The sequence below is a fragment of the Quercus lobata genome, chromosome 4 (assembly GCF_001633185.2).
Source record: "Quercus lobata isolate SW786 chromosome 4, ValleyOak3.0 Primary Assembly, whole genome shotgun sequence".
NCBI classification, from domain to species: domain Eukaryota; kingdom Viridiplantae; phylum Streptophyta; class Magnoliopsida; order Fagales; family Fagaceae; genus Quercus; species Quercus lobata.
Window position 1 is genome coordinate 53,194,979 of NC_044907.1, and position 27,895 is coordinate 53,222,873.

At 36.0% G+C, this 27,895-nt stretch overlaps 1 protein-coding gene across 3 annotated transcripts; it reads left to right on the plus strand.

Moving 5' to 3' along the window:
• The first annotated feature begins 316 nt into the window (after positions 1-316).
• Positions 317-27,613, plus strand: LOC115987085. 3 transcript variants are annotated; one of them, XM_031110537.1, is made up of 26 exons: positions 317-658; positions 738-818; positions 1,581-1,718; positions 2,392-2,502; positions 2,598-2,648; positions 3,037-3,137; positions 4,666-4,759; positions 5,701-5,832; positions 5,917-6,177; positions 6,299-6,377; positions 6,516-6,604; positions 7,383-7,466; positions 8,447-8,521; positions 8,644-8,691; positions 15,260-15,355; positions 15,958-16,187; positions 17,295-20,827; positions 20,944-21,023; positions 21,208-21,288; positions 22,368-22,439; positions 22,519-22,615; positions 22,728-22,782; positions 23,743-23,871; positions 23,976-24,093; positions 25,020-25,102; positions 26,847-27,613. In XM_031110537.1, exons 1-26 carry the CDS (start codon positions 494-496, stop codon positions 27,262-27,264), a joined length of 6,501 nt encoding a protein of 2,166 aa, XP_030966397.1. In that variant the 5' UTR covers positions 317-493; the 3' UTR covers positions 27,265-27,613. The 3 variants fall into 3 exon arrangements, with proteins under 3 accessions (XP_030966397.1, XP_030966398.1, XP_030966399.1); XM_031110538.1 differs by lacking the exons at positions 317-658; positions 738-818; positions 1,581-1,718 and having other exon boundaries at positions 2,413-2,502; positions 2,591-2,648; XM_031110539.1 differs by lacking the exons at positions 317-658; positions 738-818; positions 1,581-1,718; ... (3 more) ...; positions 4,666-4,759; positions 5,701-5,832 and having other exon boundaries at positions 6,063-6,166.
• Positions 27,614-27,895: the final 282 nt, after the last annotated feature.

Below are 27,895 nucleotides of genomic sequence, written 5' to 3' on the forward strand. Positions count from 1 at the left end.
GTCAAATTACTAACAGAAATAACCAAATTGACTTAATGTGAAAACAATTAATGGTCAGATTGCTAACAGAAATAAACACATTAACTAATATGAAAACAAAATCAAAATCAAACATAACGGGTCAAAAAAAAAAAATTTGAAACGTAAAAGGTTAAAAATGAAAACAACCTTAAACTTTTAGGGTCAAAAGTGTACTTTAGTCGAAACTATGTTGGATCGAAAGGACATTGGAGGCTTTTACGACGTGTCGTATATGTATTTTAGTTGAACAACACAACATCAAGAAGAGAGAAAGAGGCGTCAGTGAACACAACAAAAAAGGAAGTCTTTCTGTTTTTTCGCCAAATTCCACCATCGAAAGAAAGAAAGAAAGAGGCTCCGCTTCTTTTTTTCTTCTACCACTACTGCTACTACTACAAAGTACAAACAGCAAACGCAGCAGTCTGAATTGAATTGAATTTCATCGATTAGAGAGAGATATTATTGAGTGACAATGGAGATAGAGTTGGAGTCGCGGGTTAAAGCTTTGCCCTACAAGGTAAAAGCCACCTCACGAGAGTCGCCGTCTCAGAAAGCCGGTCACGTCCTCGACTCCGACCTCCGCACCCACTGGTCCACCGCCACCAACACCAAAGAGTGGATCTTACTCGAACTCGACGTACCTTTCTCTCATCTCTCTCTTTCATTCACTCTCACACTTTGCGTATTTGCAAATCAATTTTGTTTTTTTTTTGCAGGAACCTTGTTTATTATCGCATATTCGGATTTACAACAAGTCTGTACTCGAATGGGAAATTGCCGTTGGCTTGCGTTACAAGGTTAGGTTTAAATTATCTGCTTCAAATTCAATTCATTCACTTTTGTTTTTTTTTTTTGAAGCTTCATTTCATTAACACAATTGCTAATGTTAGAGCTTCTGTGTTTGATTCTTTAAAAAAAAAAAATAATAATAATAATAATAATTTGGTAATTATTACATAATTTACATTCAAAATGAGAACTTGAGAGTACATTCATTTCATTTTCACCATCATTGTTTTGAAAGGAGTGACTTAATACATTTTTCATATTTATATTGAATTGAGAAGTTGAGGACACATTCTTTACATTAGAAAGAAAAAGAAATTGGAATACTGACACAACACGACACGAGACACGGCAACAAGCTACTTCTTGAAAAGTTAGGACATGTAACTGTAGGGATAGTGGGATACCATAGTTAATTAAGTAATTAAAATTATATATATATATATATATATATTATAGGCTATTTTATGTTTATTTATAAGTTTTCAACATAAATAACAACTAACAAAATCTTAAAAAACATATCTAAAATTAAAGGAATTATTTTCCAATAGATTTTTTTTTTTTCTCCCAACATAATGTGGACACATGCAGAAGTGTCCTTGGCTCAGACATGCCAAGAGTTTTGAAATGTTTGTGCTTCTTAGATTTTCTCTATCACTGTTTTTTTTTAATTTTTTTGGTTCCAAATTTTAATGTTATATGAATTTGAGGGCTAAATTATGTGCCTTGATGCTGTATTATGTAGTGATTTTTTTTATTCTTTTTACCAGCCAGAGACATTTGTGAAAGTTCGCCCACGTTGTGAAGCTCCTCGACGTGACATGGTGTACCCTATGAACTACACTCCATGTAGATATGTGCGGATATCTTGTCTACGGGGAAATCCCATAGCTATTTTCTTTATCCAGGTAAGTTAGGACGATTGTTTCTGTCATTTATACTTTGGATTGCAGTAACAATCCGCTATAGGATTGTTTGGTGGTTTTTAACTTATCAGATTAGAATTTTCTAGTGATGCACTAGCCATCACCTGCTGTAAGACATGTGATTGCTTAAAAGTTAGAAACTTTATGCTGTCGTCATCCTTAAGAATTGAAGCTAAATTCTCTAGGTATTTACTGTGGGGAATTTGGGATGACACTAAACTAGTATTTGCTTGTGTTCAATTATTTTCTGCCTCAATTGTTCTTCTCTAATGATAAACTAAATATATCGAAATGCTCTTATATGGTTATTATTCTGTGAAGAATTATTGTTATTTCCTACATGCTTTTAGCTTCTTTTGGCTATATTTTGTAAATCATGATTACTCTTGTTGTTAAACTTTTATGTTGTCATCTTTGACACATAGAAGTTATTTCCTACATGCTTTGTTTCTTGGGGGCAATGTAGTAAAAATCTTGCTTCATTTTGTCTGTTGCTTTGTATAAAATGCTTACAATGGATGTTAACGGCTACCTTTTGACTATATAATGCTCTAATCTTTATCTAATTATGTAATTTACAAACTCTTGTGACACAGTTTGGAGTTTGGTCTCAGTTTCCGGAACTAAAGTTACTTCTGTCATTTCTATTTTGCAGCTAATTGGGGTTTCAGTTAATGGTCTTGAACCTGAGTTTCAACCAGTTGTTAATCACTTGTTGCCACACATTATATCACACAAACAAGATACCCAGGATATGCATCTTCAGGTGGATTCACCATTAATGCCATCTTTTATGTTTTGCTGTATACACTGTCTTGAATTATGATATTCTTTGCCAATCTGATGCCCATTAGTTTGTAGTTGCTTCAAGATGTGACAGACCGGCTGCTTGTTTTCCTTCCACAACTTGAGGTATAGATTTTTTTTATTTTTATAAGTAACTTGAGGTATAGATTTGTTGCACATTAGTTCAGGATCTATATCTTCTTTTTCTATTTCCCCTATTTTTTTGTCTTGTTTTGTTTTTTTTCTTTGTAATTGGTAAGTTACACACACTCAGTGGGTCTTGAGCCTATAACCTCACCCTCCATCCCATTATTATGGGAGAAGGAAGTTGTAGTTGAGCTATAGCTCCTTGGCGTAACCTTTGAAAAGTTACAATGTAAACATTAAAAGGGCTATGAACTCTAAAACTGAATGATAGCAGGGTCTGCCTAAAGCCTCCATCCCGTCATACAGTGTTCTTTTTCTCCCTGTATTTTCTTTTTTCAATTCCACTTTATGTTTTACAACTGTGCAGGTGGACCTTGCAAGCTTTTCTGATGCTGCTGAACCTAGCTTACGCTTTCTTGCTATGCTTGCTGGTCCATTTTATCCAATACTTCACATTGTGAACGAAAGGTTAGTTTATGCTGCCTTATATATCCAACTTCATATTTTGTGTAGTTGTTTGTTGGTTTACCTGAACATTGTACTTTCTGAGCTTTGGCAATGGATTGAGAAATTTCACAAGTATAACATTAGAGTTACATACAATACCTGCTGATTCTCTGTCTTCCTTTATAATCCAACTATGGGTGTAAAATATTCTAAATTTGGTAGCTTTTCATGCTTCCAAAAGCTTAAATGGGTTTTATGTTTGACTACTTTAAAAAACTACTAGATGATCTACTTTTTGAATGGGAAATGTGTGTGTGTGTTCTTTTTTGGGTAAATTGGGAATAACATTAGAAACTAAATGACAGAGTTTGGAATAGAACGGTTCTTTCTTGGTTCATACCATTCAAGTCCAACAGCAACAAAAAGGAAACAAGTGGGTGTTGTGAATACTACACAAAATCTTCTTTCTGGGTTATTCCTTATCTTTCTAGTGCAACTGCACGTCAGTTAGCTTCCCTGTAAATATGCTTGACCCGAGACTGAGGAATGGTGCCCAACTGGTCCTTACAATCACCGCAAGAGAGTGCAAAAGTGTGTTAGCAGAGAAATGTATACCAATCCTACTCAATACAGCTTTTGCATATACATCAATATCAATTGCTTTTAATTTAAGTTTGTTTGCAAGCAGAAACCTATCTCTTAGTGCCTAAAGCTTGGCTATGACACTAGTATTGCACCCCATGGACCTAGAAAAGCCCCTGACCCAGTTTCCTCATGAGTTGTGAATGGTGCACCACCACCAGCTGCTACAAGCTGATTAAATCAAATGCTAGTTTTGGCTGTACCTCTTTTTAGGTTGCTAGAGAAGGTATTACTCATCAAGAGGGTTGCTTTGTTTGGTATTACTATTTCCTTGATAGGAAGCATTTCGCTCTTGTTTAGCAGTTAAGCAGATAAGCATCCCATTTTATTTGTTGTATATTTTTACCGGATTCATTGCTTTTGCTGCTCGAGAATTCTTGTTGTGAATACTACAGCAATAAAAAACAATATTGTGCTCTATATTCTACTTAAATTTGGCCGGAAAATATGCTTGTGGGATACTGAATGACTAATAGACAATGGGCAAAAAAGGTTTACGATTTATGTCTTCAATTATTGGGTGGCCCAAATACCATCATAAAGTGGGTGAATGCTACTCTTCCCAACCCTTCTGAATATTTATTTTCCTTGCTTGTCTCCCCACCTGCAATTTGCGTAGAGGAAATATTATAAAAATTGGGCTCCTTGTGGCTGCTGGTGCTGGACATATCATGGTTGGACCCTTCCTGTTGAACTGTGTATAGTAGTGTACTTTGTTTATGAGCTACTTCCTTCATTGCCACAACTTTGAATTTGTTCTGAAGCAGTTGCCCTTGGTATTGAGTTCTCTATCACTCTCCATTGCCATTCTATGATTTGGGGGTTGCAGTATTTTTTTTTTTTTTTGGCATATAATGTTTACCTTGCCATACTCAACTAATTTTGAGGTATTGGATTGAGACTGCAGAGCAACTGGAAAGTCTTTCAGCAATATTTCAGACTCTGAAGGCTCTAAGAACTCTCAGCTGTCATCAGCCTTAACTGTTTCCTCTAACTTTGAGGTAACTTTGGTGCCCTCTCTGTAATTCTTGGTTCCTTGACATTTGATTTGACATGCTTCCTAATAAATAAGTGCCACCACAAAATTGGTTCTCAGCCCCTGCCCTCAAAATCTTGTGTGATTGGAAGGAAGCCCAACTCTACATATGCTATTAGAACATCATTTGTTTATTTTTTCTTTTGTTCTTTATCCAAACTAATAATTGTTTTTGCTTTAGTTGTCATCCATTGAAAGAGGAAACCTATGTTAAAAAAAAAAAAAAAAAAACTTAGTTTTTCTCTTGTTAACTATCTGTGGCTCTCCATAATTTGCCCTGTCTGCTCTTGATTTAATATCCACGCTCAAAGGGATTTAATATATCTGAAACTTGTGCCACATGGTTTTATCTCTCTCTCTCTCTCTCTTCCTTATTAAAGGTTTGTTGCTTTTTTTTTTTTAACTCTTTTATTTTCAACTTTTCAAGAGTCATGTGATATTAATGGATTATGGGAAAACTGTATCCTACATTATCTAAGACTGTGTTTGGTTAAAAAATTCGCCTTTTGCAACTTTCTGAAAATTTTTCTTTTTAGTTTCCGTTGCAAGTCATAAAAGCAAAAGTGTGCTCAGTGACTCCAGAAAATATTGCCTGAAACTTTCTCACAAATCTTAGCTAAAACAATCAAGATAGGCAAGGAGAAGAAAGGGTTGAAAATTTTGGCATTAATTTATAGGAAGATTCATGTAGACAGCTCAATAAGTTGGGATCAAGTTGTGGTTGAGAGATTATGAAGCTTTTGATAGTATTTTTAGCTTTTAAAAGAACTAATTTTCTTCTTTCTGTGTAAATGAAAATATTTTTCCTTTTGCTCATAGAAAAGTACTTTCTAATTGTGTAACTAAAAGCTACTTTCTTATTTCTATGCCCTTTTTCTTTTAAAGTCATACTCTTTTCACCTGCAGCCTCGGAGGTCACGCAGCACATCACCTTTTGTCTTTTCCACATCCAGTTCAATTGTGTTTCGTCCAGATTCGATTTTTGTTCTGCTGAGAAAGGCATATAAAGATTCTGATCTGGGAACTGTTTGCAGAACGGTAATTCATCTGTCTCTACCCATTGTTGGTCAGTTGTCAGCCTGTAAATGCTAATCTGGATATACATATGCCCTTATATTTCAGGCTTCCAGAATTCTGCAGAAATTCATAGAGCCTGTTACAGTGCAAGAAGCATCAACCTCTCCTAATGATGTAACCTCTGATCTGGATGAGACATCGAAATCTGAATTATCTAATCCAGTTCCTATAGTTGATTACTCAAACTTGTTTGGTGAAGAATTTGGTATTCCTGATGATCAATGGGACACCAGCTATCTCAACATCCTAGATTTAGGGGCAGTGGAAGAAGGGATCTTACATGTTCTTTATGCTTGTGCGTCACAGGTTGATTACCGTAAAAGGGGCATAAAAACTCCTTAAGCACCTGTTGAATTTTGTGCTGCCTGTTTTTGTTTGTTGGGATTTTGACTCATCAATTTACATAATAACTTCTCATCTTTTGCAGCCTATCCTTTGCAGCAAATTGGCAGAGAGAACTTCTGACTTCTGGTCTGCATTACCACTTGTACAAGCATTGCTACCAGGTTAAGTATCATGTAACTGAAAATTTTAAAATTATCTTCCATCTTTTTAGCCGCAAGTATGTTCTACATTTTTGAGAATATCATGGTCATTCTTGACTCATAAATATTTGACATGTATTTTCACTTGCCAATCTGTAGCAATTCGTCCTATTGTGAGCAGTCCTGATGTTGTTGATGATACTTTTTCTCAATGGAAGCAACCTACTGTGCAACAAGCACTATCTCAGGTCAGACATAATGTTTAGGTTTTTTTTCTTTGGCCAAAATACACAGTTGGTCCTTAAAGTTTACATGCTCAACTTTTAGTCCCTATAGTTTCAAAAACGAGTGCTATTGGTTACTCTGTCTAATTCGGTTTATTTTATAGTATATGTGGGTAATGGAACAATGAGGTGGCATTTTTTTAATGGTGTGGCAGCTTTGCTTTATTAAAAAATTGCAGTGAAAGTATGAGTTTCATTGATTTGTGTGTATACAAAATTCATGGTTGGAAAGTGTGAGTTTCAGTGAGTTGCCTCAGTGTGTAATTTTTTAATAAAAATAAGCTGACACGTCATTAAAAAGGAGCTAACTCATTGCTGTATTAGCCGCATATACATTAAAATAAACGGAACTAGATGAATGGGCCAATAGCACTCTTTTTTTAAACTTAAGGGACTAAAATTGCTCATTTGAAACATAAGCTTTGTTTGGATTGGCGTCTGCGTTCATCACGTTTGCGTTTTTGGCTTTTTTTTTTTTTTTTTTAGTCCAGTGCATGAACAGTGCAAACAGGCAAATGAATAGTGATTTTATTAATGAACAGGAACCAGAAATTATTTTTTTATTGTTTTCAGTTTTCAGCAAAATAAACGGTATCCAAACCTACACATAAAGGACTAAAAATGTTCAACATGTAAACTTTAGGGACTGACAATATATTTTGGCCTTTTTTTTTTTTTTTTTTTTTGCAATGATTTTTGTTTAGATTTTATATCCCACTTACATGGTGGTTATATTTTGCAGATTGTGTCAACGTCGGCATCATCATTATACCGCCCACTTCTTCATGCCTGTGCTGGCTATTTGTCATCATTTTCACCATCACATGTTAGTTGGTTCATTTTAATAAATTCAGTAGCAATTTATGCTCTCCTTCATCTAAACACAATTTTTTGTCCCGTCTTTCATCCTGTAGACCATCAATGGAGAGAGAATATTGAATCAGTAATATTGATTCTTGCACTTTCAAAGCTTGACAACATATAAAAATGATATTAAAAAAAAAAAAAATCTACAGAATTTTCCAATTTCAGTATCAGACTGGTGGATGTAGTCATGATTCAATTTGTTAGGTCAAATTACGATGGGTTTGATTGGAGTAATGGAGGAGAATATTTGTCTATACCAGGAGATGACTAATTGTTATTATTATTCATTCAGGAATAATTGTATGATGATGTTTCATTCTAATATTATGAGTAAACTAAAAAATAAACATATGGTCCTCCTACATACTATGCTTATGCACACACCTTAAACAATTTTTGTTTTCCCCTATAAAAGTTTACTTGCAATCGTGCAAGAATGCCAATGAGCTCAATTGGCATTTTCTCCCCTTGCAAGTTCTAGGCGGAGGGTGAGGTCATGGGTTCAAGACTCATTGAGTGTGTAATTTACCAATAAAAAAGGGTGCAAAAATGTGATATCTGAGAGTAAATACAATTATCATACAAAATTATTTGTTTGGTTTTGGTCCTTGAAGGAAGCACACAGCAAGATATGAACTCGCCATCTCACCCATAACCTAGGAAGTGTGTTAGGTCTAAAGGCCATTACCTTTTACTGAGTATGTTACATTCTAGCATCCCATTTGTCAATCTAAATAGATACTTCCGCTTCTAAAATGTCATATTTGAAAAATATATTTTGTTCATCTTACATGGGTAATGAGTACTTCGTTTGGAACAATTTAAGTTGGCTGGCGTAAATATGTAATCCTTTCTTCTAAGCATATTAACATTTATTTCCAAGGGTATGAGCTTCACTTTTTCCCTCGCTAACAAGCTGCTTTAACCTCAACTCTACAGGCAAAGGCTGCATGTGTTCTGATTGATCTGTGTGCTAGTGTGCTTGCACCTTGGATGGCTCAGGCGATTGCAAAGGTTAGTCTGGGTCAGTGGTTTTGAGTTTTGCGCTATACCATTGATGTGACACTGTTGGTTTACTGTCATTTGTACTTTATTTATTTTTGCTTATCTCAGCTTTGAGGCTGATTTTGATACAGGTTGATCTGGCTGTGGAGCTTGTAGAGGATCTTTTGGGTACAATCCAGGTATGTTCATTGGTTGTGTGAACCAAATATTGTGTTATATTTTGATTTTCAACTTCTGTAACTTTTGAGAAATGTGTGATTCATATTTATAATTATGGTGAATAGAATTTCTTCTTTCCTTTCTTTAATGTTTAGTTCTTTGTAATTCATTGGTTGGTTGCATGCTATTATTATTATCATTTGACTTATTCTTTCCCTGTGACAGTCAGTATCTTTCCTATGTGTTTGGTTGGGATAGCTTATTTTCTTGTCTTTTTTAGTTTAAAAGATAAGTTGGGTTAAAGTATAGCTTTACTTAGAAAAAAGTAATTTTGTAAAATGGTTTGCCAGTCAAATATGGGATGAAAGCTGGAAAAAAAAGCTTAGCCAAATGAACACTTTGACAATATCATTTTCTTCATCTACCTTGTATGTTTTTTATTAGAAAATCTTTTTGTTTTTTTCTTATTAAAAAAAATTTTGATTCGTTTTTTAGTTATTATTTTTAGTTGGATTGTTTGTAGGTTAATTGCTTTTAAATTAATTTATGTATGTTTTCAAACATTTTGATGATTGTTACTTATTTTTAAGACCTAAAATAAACATAAAATATGCCTAAAAATATATAAAATATACCTAAAAATATATTAATTAATTAATGGCCATGTCCTTGTTGTGTCATGTTATAGTTTTTAAAGATTTACTAAGTCGTATCAATTTTGTAATGTTCCCATTTCTGTGCTTCCTACACACACATGGGCTAGGTTAAAGTTACAATGAATGTAAATTTTAACATTTATTATTATCACACAAAACATCTTTTTATTGACTAAATTTTTCTTCAAATTGGACCATTGGATTATATATTTTTTCCATATCTCTTGTTCTTGTTAAATAAGTGTAACTGAAATGTGAATGCGACGATAGATAAGTGGAAATACACAGAAAGATAGGACTCGAAATGAGGAAATCTGCTTAAAGATGGGGGTATCCCTTATTGATGAAAAGAGAGGAGAGTGTCATTTGTGATGGTTTGGTCATGTTCAAAGGAGAGCAATTAATGAATCAATAAAAAAGATTGAGTTGATCCAAGTTGAGGGATCGAAAAAGGGTAGTGGAAGGTTAAAAATGATATTAGTATTAGTAATAAAAAAGGAAACTTCAATCAGGGAAGTAACAGAGACTATGACTTCAGATAGAATAGAATGGAGGAAAAGAATACATATGGCCCACCCTAACTAACTTATTGAGAATTCATAGCCAATCCCATAAAATTTGGGATCGAGGTTTTGTTGTTTTTGTGATCATTAAATATCAAGATGATCAGATTTTAAGAACCATGTCAGTATGTCACAAAAACTGTTTAAATTTTAGATTTTATGTTTTTACAATTAGTAAGAATTTCATTAAAAGAAAAGGGGCGAAACTAAAGTATATAGGAAGTATACAAGAGCTACAAGACAACTTAAAGCCTAAAATTACAAAGATTAAGATGCTCCAAAATAAGAACAGCTACAATCACCAATGTACTTAAACCAATCAAAAAGCAATCTAAGAAAAAAGAACTTAATATGAAGTGAGGGTGATTCTTTCCCATTGAAAGACCTACAATTACGATTACGTTCCTTCCAAATGCACCACATATGATGAGTTGTGTTCCAAATGTCCGCACTCATATGGCCCTTAGAGCATTAGCATAAGTATCCCTAAAAGTATTGATTATCACACACTCGTTATTGCATACTCCATAACACTCCCTTTGAAATCGTGTTTTGAAAAAAACGATTTTAGTTAAAATTGTGAAATCGTGTTTTAAAAACATGATTTCCTGATTTTACAATTTTAAAAACATGATTTCAAAGGGGAGTATGTACTAATTGTGCTGTAGCGAGTGTTTAACAAGATTTTCCCATCCCTAAAATAGCATACGGGAGCAATTTAGGTAGGAAACCCAAAAGAACACCCCACAACAACTACTCTACCTGTTCCCCATTTTAGGATTTTACTATAGTTGCTTCCTATTTTTTAGGGAGCACTGTTCATTCCCGAAATGAATTTTTTATTGTTTCTTTTATTTTTCTCTCTCTCGCTCACTGGGAAACAATGGTTGCAATGGCACTCTTTTGAGGCTAAAGAGAAATCGCTTGTTCAGTTACAAGCTCTATGCCAGAGTACTCTTTATGATTGGTCTAGGTGTTGGGGTTCTTCAAATTGTTCTTCTATTTTGGAGTTTCTTACTTCCCTTAGAATTGTCCCTTAAGTTGTTTTTTTATATCTTTGTTTTTTTTTGTTGCTGTTTCTTGTGTTCACCATCATGAACACCTTGTATTTGTTGTATTCACTTTTTCTTCATGATTAATACGATTCTTATTACTTATTAAAAAAAAAAAAAAAACAATGGTTGCAATGGCTTGACGGTTTCGATGACTGGCCTAAATGCTCTCTCTCTCTCTCTCTCTCTTCTTGGTTTGCTCACTGGGCAGTAACAGTGCGCGGATTGGTGGGTGCGACAGTTGGCATGGGCAACATTAGCTTGTTGGAGGGTTTTGGCACTGTCAACTCCTGGGATTGGACTGTGTCTGATGTGGGTGTTTTGGGCTTTAAGAGGAATTATTAAAAATTAGTGTAGCAAACTATATCTAATGAAATAAGGTTTAGAATAGAGAATTTGATGTGGGTGTTTGGAAAAATGGTTAGCTAAAATAGGAAAAGTAGGCTCATATCCTAAAATAGGGAGAAAAATTTAAGGAATCTAATGCTAATGCTTTAAATCCACCTCTCCAACAAGCTAGGAGTTCTTTCAATAAATAAGGCATAATTTAAGAGATTTCAAATAATGAGTGTTAAAATACCGTCTAACAATGAGAAAACCACAAATGTCCTTTGCAGTAGTGCAATAGAAGAAAATTGTGAAACTCCATCCTTCGTTGTATCTTTTTTGGGCATGAGCTAATTCTTGGTCAGACTAGTTATTTTACTATGTAACACATGGGGGAACCTTTTTTAAGTTACGTATTTTTGAGAGGGGTAGATATTATTCACGATCAGTTTGTATGGGAAAAAAAGCTTGTCATTGGTTGCTGTCAAAATTGGAGCAAACGGTGTTAGATTGTAATTCTAGACATTTCCTTATGTTCAGAGAGGGCGATATTGCGTATACATTCCAGAAGTGTTCTAATGCTTTTGGAAATTATATTGTCGTGACTGAACTTAAGGCTGGGAGATTAGTGATCATACCAGAAGGAAAGGTGATGCGTGGGTGGAGGGGGTTTGGCTTTGAGCTACAGAGTTTAATAACACCCAAAAAACCAATGAAAATCTCAGATGGCATGCACAAGCAGCCACAATCTAATGTGAATGTTTCTTGTTCTTTTGTAGCAGTGATTAGAGGAGAGAAGCAAATGACTGTTGTGGCTTCTGATTCTAGGCCTCTTGCCATTGACAAGGGAAAAAGTATTATTGAAGATCCTTTGTTAGTTGTACAAAATCCAGTGAAAGCAGTACGTGACGAGAAGGAAAGGAACCAGAAAAATTTTCCGGAGGGGAAACCGATGAGCAGTGGTGAGGGGCAGGTTCAGAGCATTAAAATTCACCCGAAATTAGTGGAAAATTTTCAAACAAGATTACCCTTACGATTTGATTCAAAATCAAAAGGAAAGCAAGTGCAAAAATCATGGGAATCCCAAGTATTAAGGAGGGGATTAATGATTGTGTGCAATGAAGGAAATAAGAGGCAGGTTTGGTGGGGTTTCCATAAAGGAATAGAGAAATTAGTCTATTCAGCCATGTCACTCACAACACATACCCAAATGGACCAAGGAGTTTTAAAAACAACAGAACAGGCAGGGGGTTCAGTTATGCCCAATCAAGGCAATAACATGGGCCTATCTCAAGCCCAACTAAAGGCTGGATCAGCCACATCACTCACAACACAAACCCAGATGGAACAAGGAGTGTTAAAAACAAAAGAACTGATTGAGGGTTCAGTCAAGCCTAGTCACGATAATAACATGGGCCTACCTCAAGATCAACTAAAGGGTGGGGAAGTTATTACAGCCCATGATAACTGTGAAATCCAAATGGGTTTGGGACATCTAGTTATACCGTTTGTTGCCCAAAGTAGTTGGGAAGAAGGAGAATCCCCAAAGGCAGTAGCGTCACAGTCATGCACTAGAGTCTTATCTCCTTAGCAATGCTCTTCGAGTCAATTGAAGCAATTGAGTAGAGTGATTGTCTCGGCTAGGTGTTTGGTGTTTGGGTTGAGATCGGATTTGGTGGGAATTACCCGGGAGTATACTTGCTCGTTGATGTTGCTGGATCGGGCGATTCTATGGACTGATTCAATCTTCTATACTGTTAGGGAGTTGATGGGTCGGATGAGAGTGACGAAATCAGCGGTGGTAGGTGATAGCATGGAGTCACAGGCTTCGGGGTTGAAGGCACAGACAAAAAGGGGTAATTTAGAGCTGGTGGTGTCACCGCCGATGCTAAATTTGGGCTCGGATCTACCTGATGCTGAATGGGCTGGGCTGGGGGAAGTTGAAGAGTGTGGAGAGGGAAGTCCTATGCTGTGTACACCTTTAAACACAGTCAATCCATTTTTGCAGGACAATGCTACTGGAATTATGGAGATTGATGAAGGCAGATTGGAGGCATCCTGATGGGTTAAATATAGAATCCGTGGGTTCAGTAAATTGGTTGGGTTATCTGTATAGACATGACCGACTATGTATTTCTTTGTTACTTAAAATTGAGCAGGAATTGCAGGCAGCTAGGGTGTGGAAAAGGGGTCTACTGGTGCTGGTAAAGTGAATGCTACAAAAGTGAAAGGTTCCAGGGAATTGCAGAATTTGGTTACTTCGGTTAATTATTAGGGAAAGTAGTTTTAGTCATTGTGCCTTAATTTGGGAGTTTATAGTTTTTAATGAAGCTGAAAATTATTTCCTGGAATGTTCGGGGTTTGAATAATCCTGAAAAACATTTGGTAGTGAAGAATCTTCTCAGGGACTGGAAGTGTGATGTAGTTTGTTTGTTAGAGACTAAATTGGGAGCGATGGACAGATCTGTGGTTGGTAGCTTGTGGATTTGTCCTTATTTGGACTGGGTTGCTTTGGATGCTGATCATATGTCTGGTGGGATTTTGGTTATGTGGGATAGGAGGGTTTTGGAAAAAGTGGAAGATATTGCGGGGGGTGGTAGATGGCTTTGAATGGGCATGTTCAGGGGTCTATGGGCTGAATGCAGATAGTACAGATGCCAATACTTCCAATTTTCATAACATCCTGTCATCCCCTGCCCTTATAGGGATATTTGGATATATAAGATCTAAGAAAGAACTGTCTGCGTCTAATTTCCAATCATGAAAACTTCCATGAAACCTCATTTTCGAGATCCGACCCTCCCCTCCTACCTGGAAGTCCAGGACTGAATAAACAGAAGCATTCTGATCAAAAGAGCAAGCAAACAAAGTGGTATAAAACTCCTTCAAATACTGACTCCCACACCACACATCATGCGAAAAACTGTAGACAATGGCCATCCCCAACCTCAAAAGACACAAAATGCTGAAAAATTCTCCAACCCGTCCTAATACTCCTCCACAAGTTGCACCCATGAGAACCCGTAATTAAACCTGAAGTCTAACCACCCCATTCCTCCTGAGTTACTTCATTCCCAAACTGCCATAGCCACTTACCCAAGAGGGTGTTATTAAAACTCCCTACTCTCCTGATCCCCAACCCACAATAGAATACAGTGTGTCCCAAGCCACCATAGAACACACTGTTATTAAAACACCCTTTTTATCCAAGGCACCCCACAAAAAATTCCTCTGTAACCTCTCCAACTGATTAGCCACACTAGTTGGAAGACTCAAAAGCGAACTCTTCAAAAGTGTCTGTCTCCTACAATTCAAATAAAGAATGAATCTGTTGATTGGATAGTAAATGATATTGGATTAATATACACTTATCACAAAAAAAAAAAAAAAAAAAAGTAAATGATATTGGTTTAATATGAATTATAGTTTGCATGATTAGCTTGTAGAGAATGTGGGATACAGTGATGGGATTGACAAATTATAAATGTAGTGTTGGTGTAACTTGAACCTAACTCTATCTATCTTGAACCTGACTATATGTATATTTATAAGAGCTGCCCCCCACCCCCAAAAAAAAGAAAAAGAAAAGAAAAGGTCACATTTAGACAATTCTGGTTATCTGTCTAGAGCATTTAAGAAGTATCATTGTTGTACACAAATATGATATGAATATGGCTCCCTTGCAGGAGTATCTGTGCTACTTGGATGGAAGAGTTAATCATGTTCTTACACTGATAACTGTAATAGAATAAAACTTAAAGATGATAGGCATTGGTATCTCACTCATATTTTCACTAACCCTTTAGCCATCAAGTGTAAGTATCAAATATCAGCTGTGTTTATTTTTGTATGTGCTCTTGTTAAATCATGTTGGATGCAGACATTGGTGTTGCTTATATAATATTGTACTTGCTGGCAGCCGTCTTTTTATTTGATTGATTAGATTTATGGTAAAAAATTGACTTCTTGTTGTTCTAATACATTTGTTAGGGTTCCCGACATTCCCTTACTCGTGCTCGGGCTGCCTTAAAGTATATTGTTCTGGCTCTCTCCGGTCACATGGATGATGTACTACCGAAGTATAAGGTATTGTGTCATGTTTGGTGTTTTTTTATCAACCCTCAAATAATAATTTTTCTTTGGTTAAAAAGCCCAAAGTAAAGCGTTATCCCAGTACATGGGATGGCCAATGAGCTATAGCTCAAACAGTATTTCCTCCTCCCATAATAATGGGATGGAGGGCAAGGTTGAGGGTTCAAGACCCACTAGGTGCATGTATCATAGTACAAGAGATGTATACAAATGAAAAGCCAAAAAGAAAAAAAAAATCGAATTGAAAAAAGGTTAACATCTAAGTTATATAACTCATCTACGAAGTCCATGAAGGTAAACATTGAGAAATTGATGGGACTTTAAAGTGCACTCTAATGTCTTGAGAAAAACAAACTTGGGCTATGGCATGAGTATGTGGTGCTGCGCATTGGGACTGAATGTTTTGGCAAAAAAACTCTTCAGTGTCTGGTTGTCAGTCAGCTGTGCTTAGAATATTGATGCTAGATTTATTGGTTTTTGGTAGCTTTACATCTGAGCACCTCCTATTTAGTGGGCATATATGGTTAGAATTGTTTAGATTTAGCTTTCTTTAAGTGTCAATTTTTTTCTTAACTTCTTGTCTGTGGTTCTTTCAGGAAGTCAAGCACAGGATTCTTTTTCTTGTGGAGATGCTAGAGCCTTTTCTTGATCCTGCTATAGCCACGTCAAAAAGCGCAATAGCTTTTGGAGATCTATCTTCCTCTTTTCCTGAAAAGCAGGAAACCACTTGTGTGACTGCCCTCAATGTCATCCGTACAGCAGTAAGAAAGCCAGCCGTTCTTCCTTCTTTGGAATCTGAATGGAGGCATGGCTCAGTTGCTCCTAGGTAATACACGCCTGTATTGTTTGTTGTAAGAATATTTTGATTGGACATCAGTTGGTATTACATGTCCGTCATCTGTACAGCACTAAAAATATTTTTATTTAGGATTACCTTTTATAAGTTATGAATAATTTTATTGATCACTTAAAAGAGCACAACAAATCATGGGAACAGTTCAAATATTCTCTATGCTTAACTCTTCCCTAAAATGACTTAGATGTAAAAAGAATCTAAAAAAATCTTCTAGATTAGATGGTCTACACTCCTCTAAAAACAACCACTGGAATAAAGGAGCTGACAAACATGAATTTGGTTCTCATGACTGACAATTCCTGTCCCTTACAGTTTCTTCTGTTTTTCTCCTTCCACGAGGGCCACATTAGAAATGACTGCACTAAATTCTTTTTTTCTTTTTCTTTTGATAAGTAATAGAATTTTATTAAAAGAAAAAAAAGCCACCCAGTACACAAGACGTACTTAGAATGCATGACTGCACTAAAATTCCAAATTCTATATTTGAAAGAACCATGCTTATCAATTTTTGTAAAGAACCTTGTCTCCTCCAATGTTGAAGCAACATCTGCACTCATTTATTGCATCACCTATCTAACATCAAACAACACAAAGACAAATGCCTATGACTCTGGCAAACTGGCAATTTGGACAGTGTAGTAACAAAGGATTTGTTATCTCACCATTATCTGCCATGACCCATGAGATTTTTTGTGTGTTCTCACCGCTAAGATTGTCTGCCATGAGAATGTTTTTCAAAGATGCAATCCATACAAAGAATGCTACCTTAGTTGGTGTCTTCACTTTCCATACAGCCTTCGAAGGAAAGGGCAAATTAGTGTTCCCTCTCAAGACCTCATAGTATGAACATTGGTTTAGGATGTGTGAAATTTAGAGTAGAGATGGTGTATATTACACCACTATGACTCAATAGTGCACACCTCTAGTTATTTTTTCTGTGGATGTGGGACTTTCATCCTTTGTTATTATTGTCTAACATCATTAAGAATTTTTGTGGGTTTCACTATTATGTGAGTTTCACCAGTATTCTCTTCTTATATCTTTGGTTTGGTAATGGATGAAAATTTCTTCATGCAGCGTACTTCTTTCAATATTGGAACCTCACATGCAGTTACCTCCTGAAATTGATCTTTGCAAGTATCCTATATCTAAACCACTTGATCCTGAATCTTCAAATGTATCCCCTCTTTCTTCTGTCCCTTGGCAAGTAGGAGCTTCTTCAAAATCAAATACCCAAGATGACTATGATGGAAAGACAGATTTTTCTGATACAGCTGTGAAGATTGATGTTTCTGAAGAAGTCAATCTATTTTTTGCCCCTCCAGAACTTCGGAGCATAGCAATGACAAATATTACTAGTGGTCCAGATGAGAATAGCCCTGTTTCTATCCATGGGGATCTCAGCTCAGAACCAAAACAGTTGACCGAGAAAAGTGTTACTCACCAGTTTCATATTGACTTAGTGTTAGATGCAGGTTTCACTGCTGAATACTATAATATGCAAGCAGATTATTTTCAGCTAATTAACTATCGAGATTGTGAGCTGAGAGCTTCTGAGTTTCAGCGTTTGGCTTTAGATTTACACTCTCAAAGTGAGATTACAGTTGAGGGTCATGATGCTGCTATAGATGCTTTGCTCTTGGCAGCAGAGTGTTATGTAAATCCCTTTTTTATGTTGTCTTTTAAAGCCAGTCCAAAATTTATGGACCAGATGAACATTAACAGGACTAGAATTCCCCAACATCATGAAATTTCAGAAGTGAGGAGTTCTGACAAGAGTAAAAGAGATCTAGAAACAATTGCTCATCTTGAAAAGAGAAGAGACAAAATTGTTCTTCAATTACTGCTTGAGGCTGCTGAATTAGACAAGAAGTATCAGAACAAAATTTCATTTGGGGGACAGTGTCCTTACTACTCTGAAGGATTTGAAGAGCAAGTTATCAAGTTGTCACCTCTTGATATGCAATCTGCAGATGCTGTCACCTTGGTTAGGCAAAATCAAGCTCTGTTGTGCAATTTTCTGATTGAACGGTTGCGGAGAGAGCAACACTCAATGCATGAAATTCTTATGCAAAGTCTTGTTTTTTTGTTGTATTCAGCCACTAAGCTATACTGTGCGCCTGAACATGTGATTGATATTATATTAGGATCTGCTGAGCACTTAAATAGGACACTAACATCTCTTTACTATCAGCATAAAGAAGGCAATTTACACTTGGAGCCTGAGAAAATACATGGGATACAACGAAGGTGGATGCTGCTTCAAAGATTGGTAATTGCTTCAAGTGGTGATGATGAGGGAAAAGACTTTGAAATCAATATCAACAGTGGTATTCGTTATGGAAATTTAGTTCCACCTTCAGCCTGGATGCAGAAAATATCCACATTTTCACGGTCTGCATTCCCATTGGTTAGGTTTCTTGGTTGGATGGCAGTATCTCGTAATGCGAAAAAGTATATGAAGGACCGTCTTTTTCTTGCTTCCGATATGTCGCAGCTGACATATTTGCTGTCAATATTTACAGATGATCTAGCCATAGTAGATAATGTTGTTAATCGAAAGCATGAAGATGTGAGGATTGAAGAGTTGGGGGGCAAAAATATGCCTTCGGTTAAAAGAGGATTTGCTAATGAACAGGATGGGGATCAATCTTTCCGTGTCATCTATCCTGATCTCAGTAAGTTCTTTCCTAAGATGAAAAAACAATTTGAAGCGTTTGGGGAGATCATTTTGGAGGCAGTAGGCTTGCAGCTGAGATCTCTTTCTTCGAGTATGGTGCCTGATGTCTTGTGTTGGTTTGCTGAGTTGTGTTCCTGGCCATTTTCTCATTGGGACCAAATTGCTTCTGAAAATAGTTCTGATAATTGGAAAGGTTATGTTGCAAAGAATGCAAAAGCTGTCATTCTTTATGTACTTGAAGCCTTTCTACTTGAGCACATGGAAGCAATGGTGCCTGAGATGCCTAGAGTAGTGCAGGTGCTAGTATCACTTTGTGGAGCTGCATACTGTGATGTGTCATTTCTTGACTCTGTACTGCATTTGTTGAAGCCACTCATTTCATATTCTTTAAACAAAATATCTGATGAGGAAAGATTGTTGGTTGATGATTCATGTCTTAATTTTGAGTCGTTATGCTTTGATGAGCTTTTTAACAATATTAGACAAAAGAATGAGAATCAAAATAGTTCTGCAGAGAAAGTTTACAGCCGAGCATTAACTATCTTTATTTTGGCTTCTGTCTTTTGTGATTTGTCCATTCAACGTAAAAGGGAAATGTTGCAGTCCCTAATATTTTGGGCTGAGTTTACTGCTTTTGAACCAACAACTTCTTTTCATGACTATCTATCTGCATTCCAGAATGTAATGGAAAATTGCAAAGCTCTGTTAGTTCAAAATTTAAGAGCCTTTGGTGCTATCCCACTTCAGTTTCCCCCCTTTACTGATGTGTGCAGTGGTGCACTCTCTGGTAATAGCTTGGAATCACAATCATCGTTTCTCAATGATGTCTGCGATAGCACATGTCCAAATAAGGCTTCTCAGAAGTTAGAAAATAATAATTCTGATGCTTCTATTGTCAATGAAAAGGTCTATCAGTTATCAGCTGAGGAAATAGCAGAATTTTCTAAAGACTTAGAGGCTCTCATTGTGAAGCTTAACCCTACTGTTGAGCTCTGTTGGACTCTTCACCATCAACTTGCTAAGAAGCTATCTATTGCATTGGCACAGTGTTTAATGTACTCAAGATGCTTATCTTCGATTGCACGTGATGTCCATAATGCTGAAGAGGATGACAGTGAAAATCCTTCATCATGTAAGTCAGTTGACCAGTTTCCAGTTCATTGGAGGATTGGTCTCGAAGGACTGGCTGAAATCATGATGATGCTCCAAGAAAACCGTTGCTGGGAAGTTGCATCTTTGATGCTTGATTGTCTACTTGGAGTTCCACACTGTTTTCCCCTGGATAGTGTGATTGGTTTGGTTTGTTCTGCAATCAAAAACATTTCTTGCAGTGCACCAAAAATATCATGGCGCTTACAGACTGATAAATGGTTGTTGATTTTACTTGGAAGAGGTATTCATACCCTTCATGAAAGTGAGGCTCATTTGGTTGATTTGTTCTGTGCAATGCTAGGTCATTCTGAACCTGAGCAACGGTTTATAGCACTTCGCCACATGGGAAAACTTGTTGGCCAAGATGTGAATGGACGGACAGCTATACAACCTTCTACACTTTGCAATAATTTAGTTTCACCTGGCTTACTTCTTTCTGTTCCTGAGTCTATTCTATCTCATCTGGTTTCTAGTACATGGGATTCGGTTGCTGTTCTGGCATCATCTGACACATCGTTATCTTTAAGGACTTGTGCAATGGCACTTCTCGTAGATTATATCCCATTTGCAGAGCGTCACCAGTTACAATCATTTCTTGCAGCAGCTGATAGTATTTATGGTTTGGGGAAGCTTGCACATCCAGCATGTGAGGGCCCATTACTGCAACTATCATTAGCACTAATTGCTGGTGCTTGCCTGTACTCTCCAGCTGAAGATATTTCTTTGATTCCTCCAGACGTTTGGAGAAATATTGAGACCTTAGGCTTGTCGAAAACTGGTATTCTGCTTTGTTATCATATGTATTTAAATCAAATTAAGTATATAATACAAATCTGGAAATGTTGAGAGCATGCATCCGAGTGACTTCTGTTTTGTTTAATTTTCCTTCTGTAGACAGTGGGCTGGGGGATCTAGAGAAGAAGGCTTGCCAAGTCTTGTGTAGATTGAGAAATGAAGGGGATGAAGCTAAAGAGGTATGTAGTAGGATGCAGCCAGAGCTGTCATATATATTTAACTACACAGTACTGTATAATGTTTCAATTTCTTATGAAGTGTATGTGTGTGTGATTTCTTACCATCTTTTCTCATAATGAAAGCATTGAATCTGTTATTTCTTAACATTGCATTGGTTTAATAAACCAACATTTTATAATTCAGGTCCTGAAAGAAGTGCTCTCTTCAAATCCTACAAGACAATCCGACCCAGATTTTAAGAGTACCCGTGAATCAATTCTTCAGGTAAGAAAAATTACAAAAGGCATGTAGTGAATTTCTCTTGCAACTATTGAAATTTATCAATTTCACTGTAGTTCTGTTTGCTTTTGGAAAATCTTGCTAAATAGTGGCGGTAGGATTGTTGGAGAAATTTCTTGTTACTCATGCAGTTGTCTTCTTCAAGTTCTTTACAAGCATCTGATATTATTATCAGTACTTTTTTCTCAAGGATAAGGCCTAACCCTGAACATTGCCTTGTGTTTTAGGTGTGGGCTTGATACAATGACCAAAATAGCCATCCACACACACACACACACACGCATATATGCGAGGATTATGTCTCTGTCTATGTGTATTATACACTGATATAATAGGCTTGAACCATTGTTTGATTTTTTTTACGTTACTCTTTTAACTGTTGGTGTTTATATTTTATTCTACACAGTTTTAAAAATTGGATTGGACAACTGAAAAAGGTAGTGGTTTCTGGTTTCTAGGTCTCACTGGGGTCTAACTGGAGGTTGACCTGGTGATGTAAATAATTTAATGATTAATTATTTAATAGTGCAGATAAAGTTAATAAATATATAATAACTAATGATAGTTTAAGTATCCAAAAATAATATTAAATTTTTTATGCTCTTACTTTTTAAACATATAAAAAAGAATATTTGTATGAATTAGTAAGGTCATAATTTTTTTGATAAAGAATTTTACCTCAAAACTTATAATTTTCTCTAAATTGTATGAAAGAATACAAAGATAGCTTCAAAATGGGAGATTATGCTAAAGCTTCATATTTTATGTCAGAAATCTTTTAGTAAATTGTGGAGATTTTATCTATTCATATAATTTGGAGTTATCCATATTAATTTTAATAGTTTCCGGAAATGTATGATTTTTTAAGCAAATTATTATCTTTTTTTTAGAATAAGCCAACTCTGATCCTTTGTTTTGTGACTCTACCTTGTGTGATTAAACACTGGGATTTTTTTTCCTTTCCCTTTGAATGGGTGTTTTTTCGTGCTGTCTTGTCGCAATAAGTTCTCACCCTATATCCTTATCATGTTGTTGCTCATTTTTTATTAATGTATTTGTAACAGGTTCTTGCAAATCTAACTTCTGTTCAGTCGTACTTTGATATCTTCTCCAAAAAAATTGACCAAGAGGTTATGGTAAGCCTGGGTGACTACTGAAGCTGTCTGTTACTTCCAAGCTTCTGTATGCTCAGTTTATAATTTAATTATGTTTTAGGAACTAGAGGAGGCTGAAATGGAGTTGGACATCCTTCAGAAAGATCATTTACTGCAAGAAGATTCCAAAGATAGGCAACAGATTCCTTCTCTAGCCTGTAATCATTTCTACTCCTAGCATTGTCATCTACATCTCATTGGCTGCTTAAGAATTTGTACCTGTTATGTTAATATTTTTCCTGATTTTATCTACTGTGCAACATTTTCCAGCTCCTACAAAAGATGATACCCGCCTTCGTCAAATCAAGAACTGCATTCATTCCCTGTAAGTACTAACTGTACTTCATGCTGTACTTTGCAACATGTGAAATTCATTGTGACTTTTGTCAACTGATTCAGTTAGAAGGAAAGAAAGTGATTCATTAATATTAACTCTTTTTTTCTGAGGCAAAAATATATGTTTGGTCCTTGAAATTTTGGTCAAGTTTTTGTTTAGTCTCCTTGAAAAATTTAAAACAAGCCAAATTAGTCCTTCTGTTTATTCTCGGTTATAATTCTTGCTTATGTGGCTAATTGAGTGCCATAGTGGTGTTGACAAAGGACAATTAGGCAAGCCACATGAAATGCATGAGAGTATACAAGAGCTGCATGAGATTTATTTATTTGTTTATTTTTTTTGAAGATATCTTTGTCTCATTAGTTAGTTAATCTTCCATTTTTATCGTTTGTGCTTGAATGGATTTTCTTTTTTAAAATGGTGGTAGGCTGGTAGCCATGGTGACTTGCTCATCTAGGAAGCCTCTAGACAGATACTACTAGGTCATTTAATAACATACACTTTTCTTGTAGTGTCTTCATTGCTTCTGTTCAAATCTTCAGCCTCTAGGTTTATTTTTAAATACTTTTAAGGAAAGTAATTGTTTAATAATTGCTGTCAAATGGTAATAATGAGTAATTTTGTATTCAATATTTCTTAAGATTTTAAACACAACCCACCCCCCCGCGGGGCCACTGCTGTGCCAAAAAAAAGTGGACATTCCAGTAACACTTACTACCATTATTGGTAATACAAATAAATGGGCCACTGTGTACTGTTTTTTAAACATACCAATGCTTGTGGAGCTCATCTCTTTTAGTCATCTTTATTGCTTGGAAATAACTAAATTTCACAAGTTACTAGAGTCAAATTTTATGTGTGAAATCAGTGCTAACTCTGCTGAATGCAGTAGGCCTTGTATTATTTAGATTCTAAATTTAATTTTTCTATCCTTTTTGTAATTTTCAGAGAGAGAACTAAACTCCGAGAGGGTGTAGTAGCCCGCAGGCAAAAGAAACTTATTATGAGAAGTGCCCGTCAGAAATACTTGGAAGAGGCAGCTTTACGAGAAGCAGAACTTCTACAAGACCTTGATAGGTTTAACTCTATCAGTGGCTTATCTTTTATTCTTTAGTGCAATCTTTTTGTGATGGATCGAATTTGGCGATTTTAAACTAACAGCTGTCATTTTCATGTATCAGGGAGAGGGTAGCTGAAGCAGAGAAGGAGATTGAAAGACAGCGGTTGCTGGAACTTGAGCGTGCTAAAACTAAGGAACTGCGCCACAATCTTGATATGGAGAAGGAGAGGCAAACACAGGTACCCTTCCCACCTTCTTTCAATTTATTGGTTTTTCATCAACTCTGTTGTGCTTTTTCACCAATTTTGTATGTTTCATACCAGAATATGATGTCCTAGGCCCATCTGAATGTTGGTTGTAACTATGTGCCTGAGATGACTCTTTCTAATATTTTTATTGTTAATACATTTTTTTTTTTTTTTTTGGCTATTCGGTTGGGCGAGGCCTGTTTAAAATTTCTAGTCATTAGTAACAGTCCCTAAGAACAGAGCAAGCTAGGAATTATGTGAATCAACTGGAGTTAATATATAATTTATTTTTTCATATCTTTTTAATTATGATTAATCATTTTTTTCTGACTAGTGTACCAAGTCCTTCCTTTGTATTATAAGGATATTTTATTTTTATATCTATGGTTATCTATTGGGCTTAGATTGGACATGCCCAAAGATTAGTACAGTAATTTTCTTTTTTGAGTTCCTTTTTCATGCTTTTTATGAAAGCTATTGTAACATTATTCAAAGAATATACAAATAAAGTTACAAGTTGTATTTAGTAGCTCATTATATGATCCAAAGAAGCAATAGTGAAAGATGGAAATAAAAAAAAATTTGTATACAAGAAGTTGTGTGATAAACAAAATTGAACATATCTTATATGGCCTGCCCTATATTGCAAGTAAAACACAATCAGCAAAAATTGAACTCCACCTGCCCAAGTGTAAGAGACATTCCAACCTGCCGGATACTTGAGTGTGGAAAAATGTAGTCTTACCCATAAGTTTTGCATTTTGATTGAAAATAAAATAAAATAAAATAAAAATGAAGAAGAAAAAGGAAAAAAAGGTTTTGCAAGTCTTCGGTGTCTTTATCTGAAAAGTTACTGTATTATTGGCCTCTGGTCCTTTTGAATGATACTATATCTAAAAGAGTACATTTGCATGTAGAGAGAACTTCAGCGTGAACTTGAGCTGGCTGAATCAGGACTCCGAACGTCTCGACGAGACTTTTCTTCCTCCAGTCATAGTAGGTAAGCTATTTATGTCATTAGTTAAAATTAGTTGATTATTGCACAATCCTTTCAGTTGTTAAAGAACCTCTATATATTAAAAAAAAGACAGATGAATTGATATATATATATATATATTAATTTGAAGAAGTTGAGTTGTGAAATATGAGATATTAGCAAAGTTGTCAATTTCGTACCATATTGGCCTATACGGCTGGTATTTGCCTTACCGATATAGAATAAAGCACTGAAACATCCCCTGAAACATTGAATGCCTTGAATATTGGTTTGTATGAAACTGTTTAGGCAATACCAGTAAATGTTTTGCGTTTCGGCCAGTGAATGGATACGGGGCAGACCAGTATCGAAACTCCTTTTTTTATTTGTTGAGAAAGGGGCAAAGGGCAAGAGGGAGCACGATGAAGATGCCATATTAGGATACTAATAAGTGCTGCCAACAAGTGATGCGAAATGGAACTGCAATAAGGGGTTAGATCTTGTTTTAGCTAGACACAAACCTTTAAATTCATAAGGGGCATCTTGAATCCACAAGGAAGAACTGCGGAATCTACCAGAAAATAAAGAAAGCTTAATTTTATTGACAGGAAATTGTTGATTTTCATTTTACATATTGCAAGCCTATTCAAAGACTCAAAAGAAATTATTTTTCAAGTAAAAATATTCCTACACATATTTTAATTCATACAGTACCATAATAGAACTCTATCTTGACTAATAAACCCTTAAAACCACTTATGAATAGGAATGTATTTCTCAGCCATGACAGTAGATTTTTCTTCAGTCATATCAATCAAACACAACTAATCCTCGGTAGATCACTACAGTCAGTGAAACTAGATAAAAAAACGCTTCACATAATAAACAAGAGTTCCAGAGTAAAATTGCAACAAAACTTTAGATGTTTTTGTTCTAATGTTGGCCCAACTTCCCAAAGCTAGAAAATAATAATAATAAATAAATAAATAAACCTTAACAAATCAGCCATAAAGAAAACTATATTCCAGAATTAAATTGTGTGGATGACAAAATGCTGAAAGTCTCAAAATCCCCAAAATCATCCTTCTAACTCCACAAATCAGCAAACAACCATCACCAAGGTCTCCTAAGTCTTATTTGACCCCCCATGGGAGAAGACCCTAGCAACAAAACCAGTAAACTTACTCTGAAATTGTTGATTGGAAAAATAGTGTTGAAAATCCCAAAAAAAATAAAAATAAAGAACTCACATAAGATGGTTTCAAAAACAAAATATGAAAAAATCACCATAATTACTAGGGGAGGCTGGCAACTCAACTCATGTGGTTGCCAGAATTTGGTGACTGTCAGTGCTAACGTCAACAGTGATGTCATAGTACGGATGCTGACATCAACACACATCATCTAGATTTTTCTATTACATTCTAGGGTTGTATCAATATGCTATGTTACCAAGTTGAGTTGTGAAATAGGAGATATTAGGATTGGAGAGAGAGGGAGAGAGAGAGAGAGAGAGAGGGGGCGGGGGGGTGGGGGGGGGTTGAGAAAAGTCATGAGTTTCTTGTCAAAACTAATATGATTAGATCTGCTTTAGTATCTTGTTAGTTTTATAGCTAGAACCAGTTATATCTATGTTTGATGTCCATTCTACCTCAATTTCTTGTCATGTTTATAGGGCCATACTACCTTCGTGTGTGTGTGTGTGCGTGTATATATACATGCATGTGTGTCTGTTGGCTTAGATAATATTTGGTATCTTCATTTGCAGTCGACCTCGGGAAAGGTATCGTGAAAGGGAAAATGGAAGATCAGGTAATGAAGGGAGCACAAGAAGTGGAAGCCTGCAGCCTGAAACTTCTGCCACTAGTACATCCATGGGAAGCGTGCCAACTGTTGTTTTATCTGGATCCCGGCAATTTTCTGGCCAACTTCCTACTATTTTGCAGTCACGAGATCGCCTTGATGAGTGTGCCAGCAGTTATGAAGAAAATCTGGATGGAAGCAGGGACTCAGGTGACACAGGTAGTGTTGGTGATCCAGACTTGGTGTCAGCATTTGATGTACAGTCTGGTGGATTTGGGTCTGCTCAAAGGCATGGATCCAGAGGGAGCAAGTCTAGGCAGGTAGTAGAGAGGAGAGAACGGGATAGTAGACGCGAAGGGAAGTGGGAAAGAAAACATTCATAACTCATGGCCCTGAAAATGAGATTAAAGCTTCGGATAACTCAATGTATACCTGTGTACATATGTATCCTTTAGCAGTGTAATTGGGAGGCAGTGATCTTCATAGCAATAGGATTTTGAAATTCATCTTAAAGGGGGGCTGTTTTTAGGGCCTAAGGCAGTAGGTTTGATGTAGCGCCATAGTCAAGAAGTGTCTATTTAGATCTCTTGTGACAGTTGTTGTAGTAGTTCCATACTCCCATGTAATATTACATTATTTTATTGTTGTTTCAGCCTGTACACTAAGTTAAAATAATATGGATATAAATTTTGTTAAATCTTTATGCTTAAGATCTTAATATTTCAATGAAAATGTTTGTACCAGTGATACCTAATGGATATCCTACCCCGGTAATCCAATTCAACTATTTGTTGATTAACATTGCAACTTATTAGCAGATTTCCTTTATGCGTGGCTGGGCTGAAATACAACCCAATTTTACTTTCTCAAGTGTAACACAATGTGTGAATTTTAGTATGATGTCCATTAATTCCACTTTTTTTATGTTTACTCTTTAACTCTTAGATTGCATGGGAACATTGATATTCGTATATATTCTTTTAATATATCAATGTGGAAGCAGAGGGGAAAGGT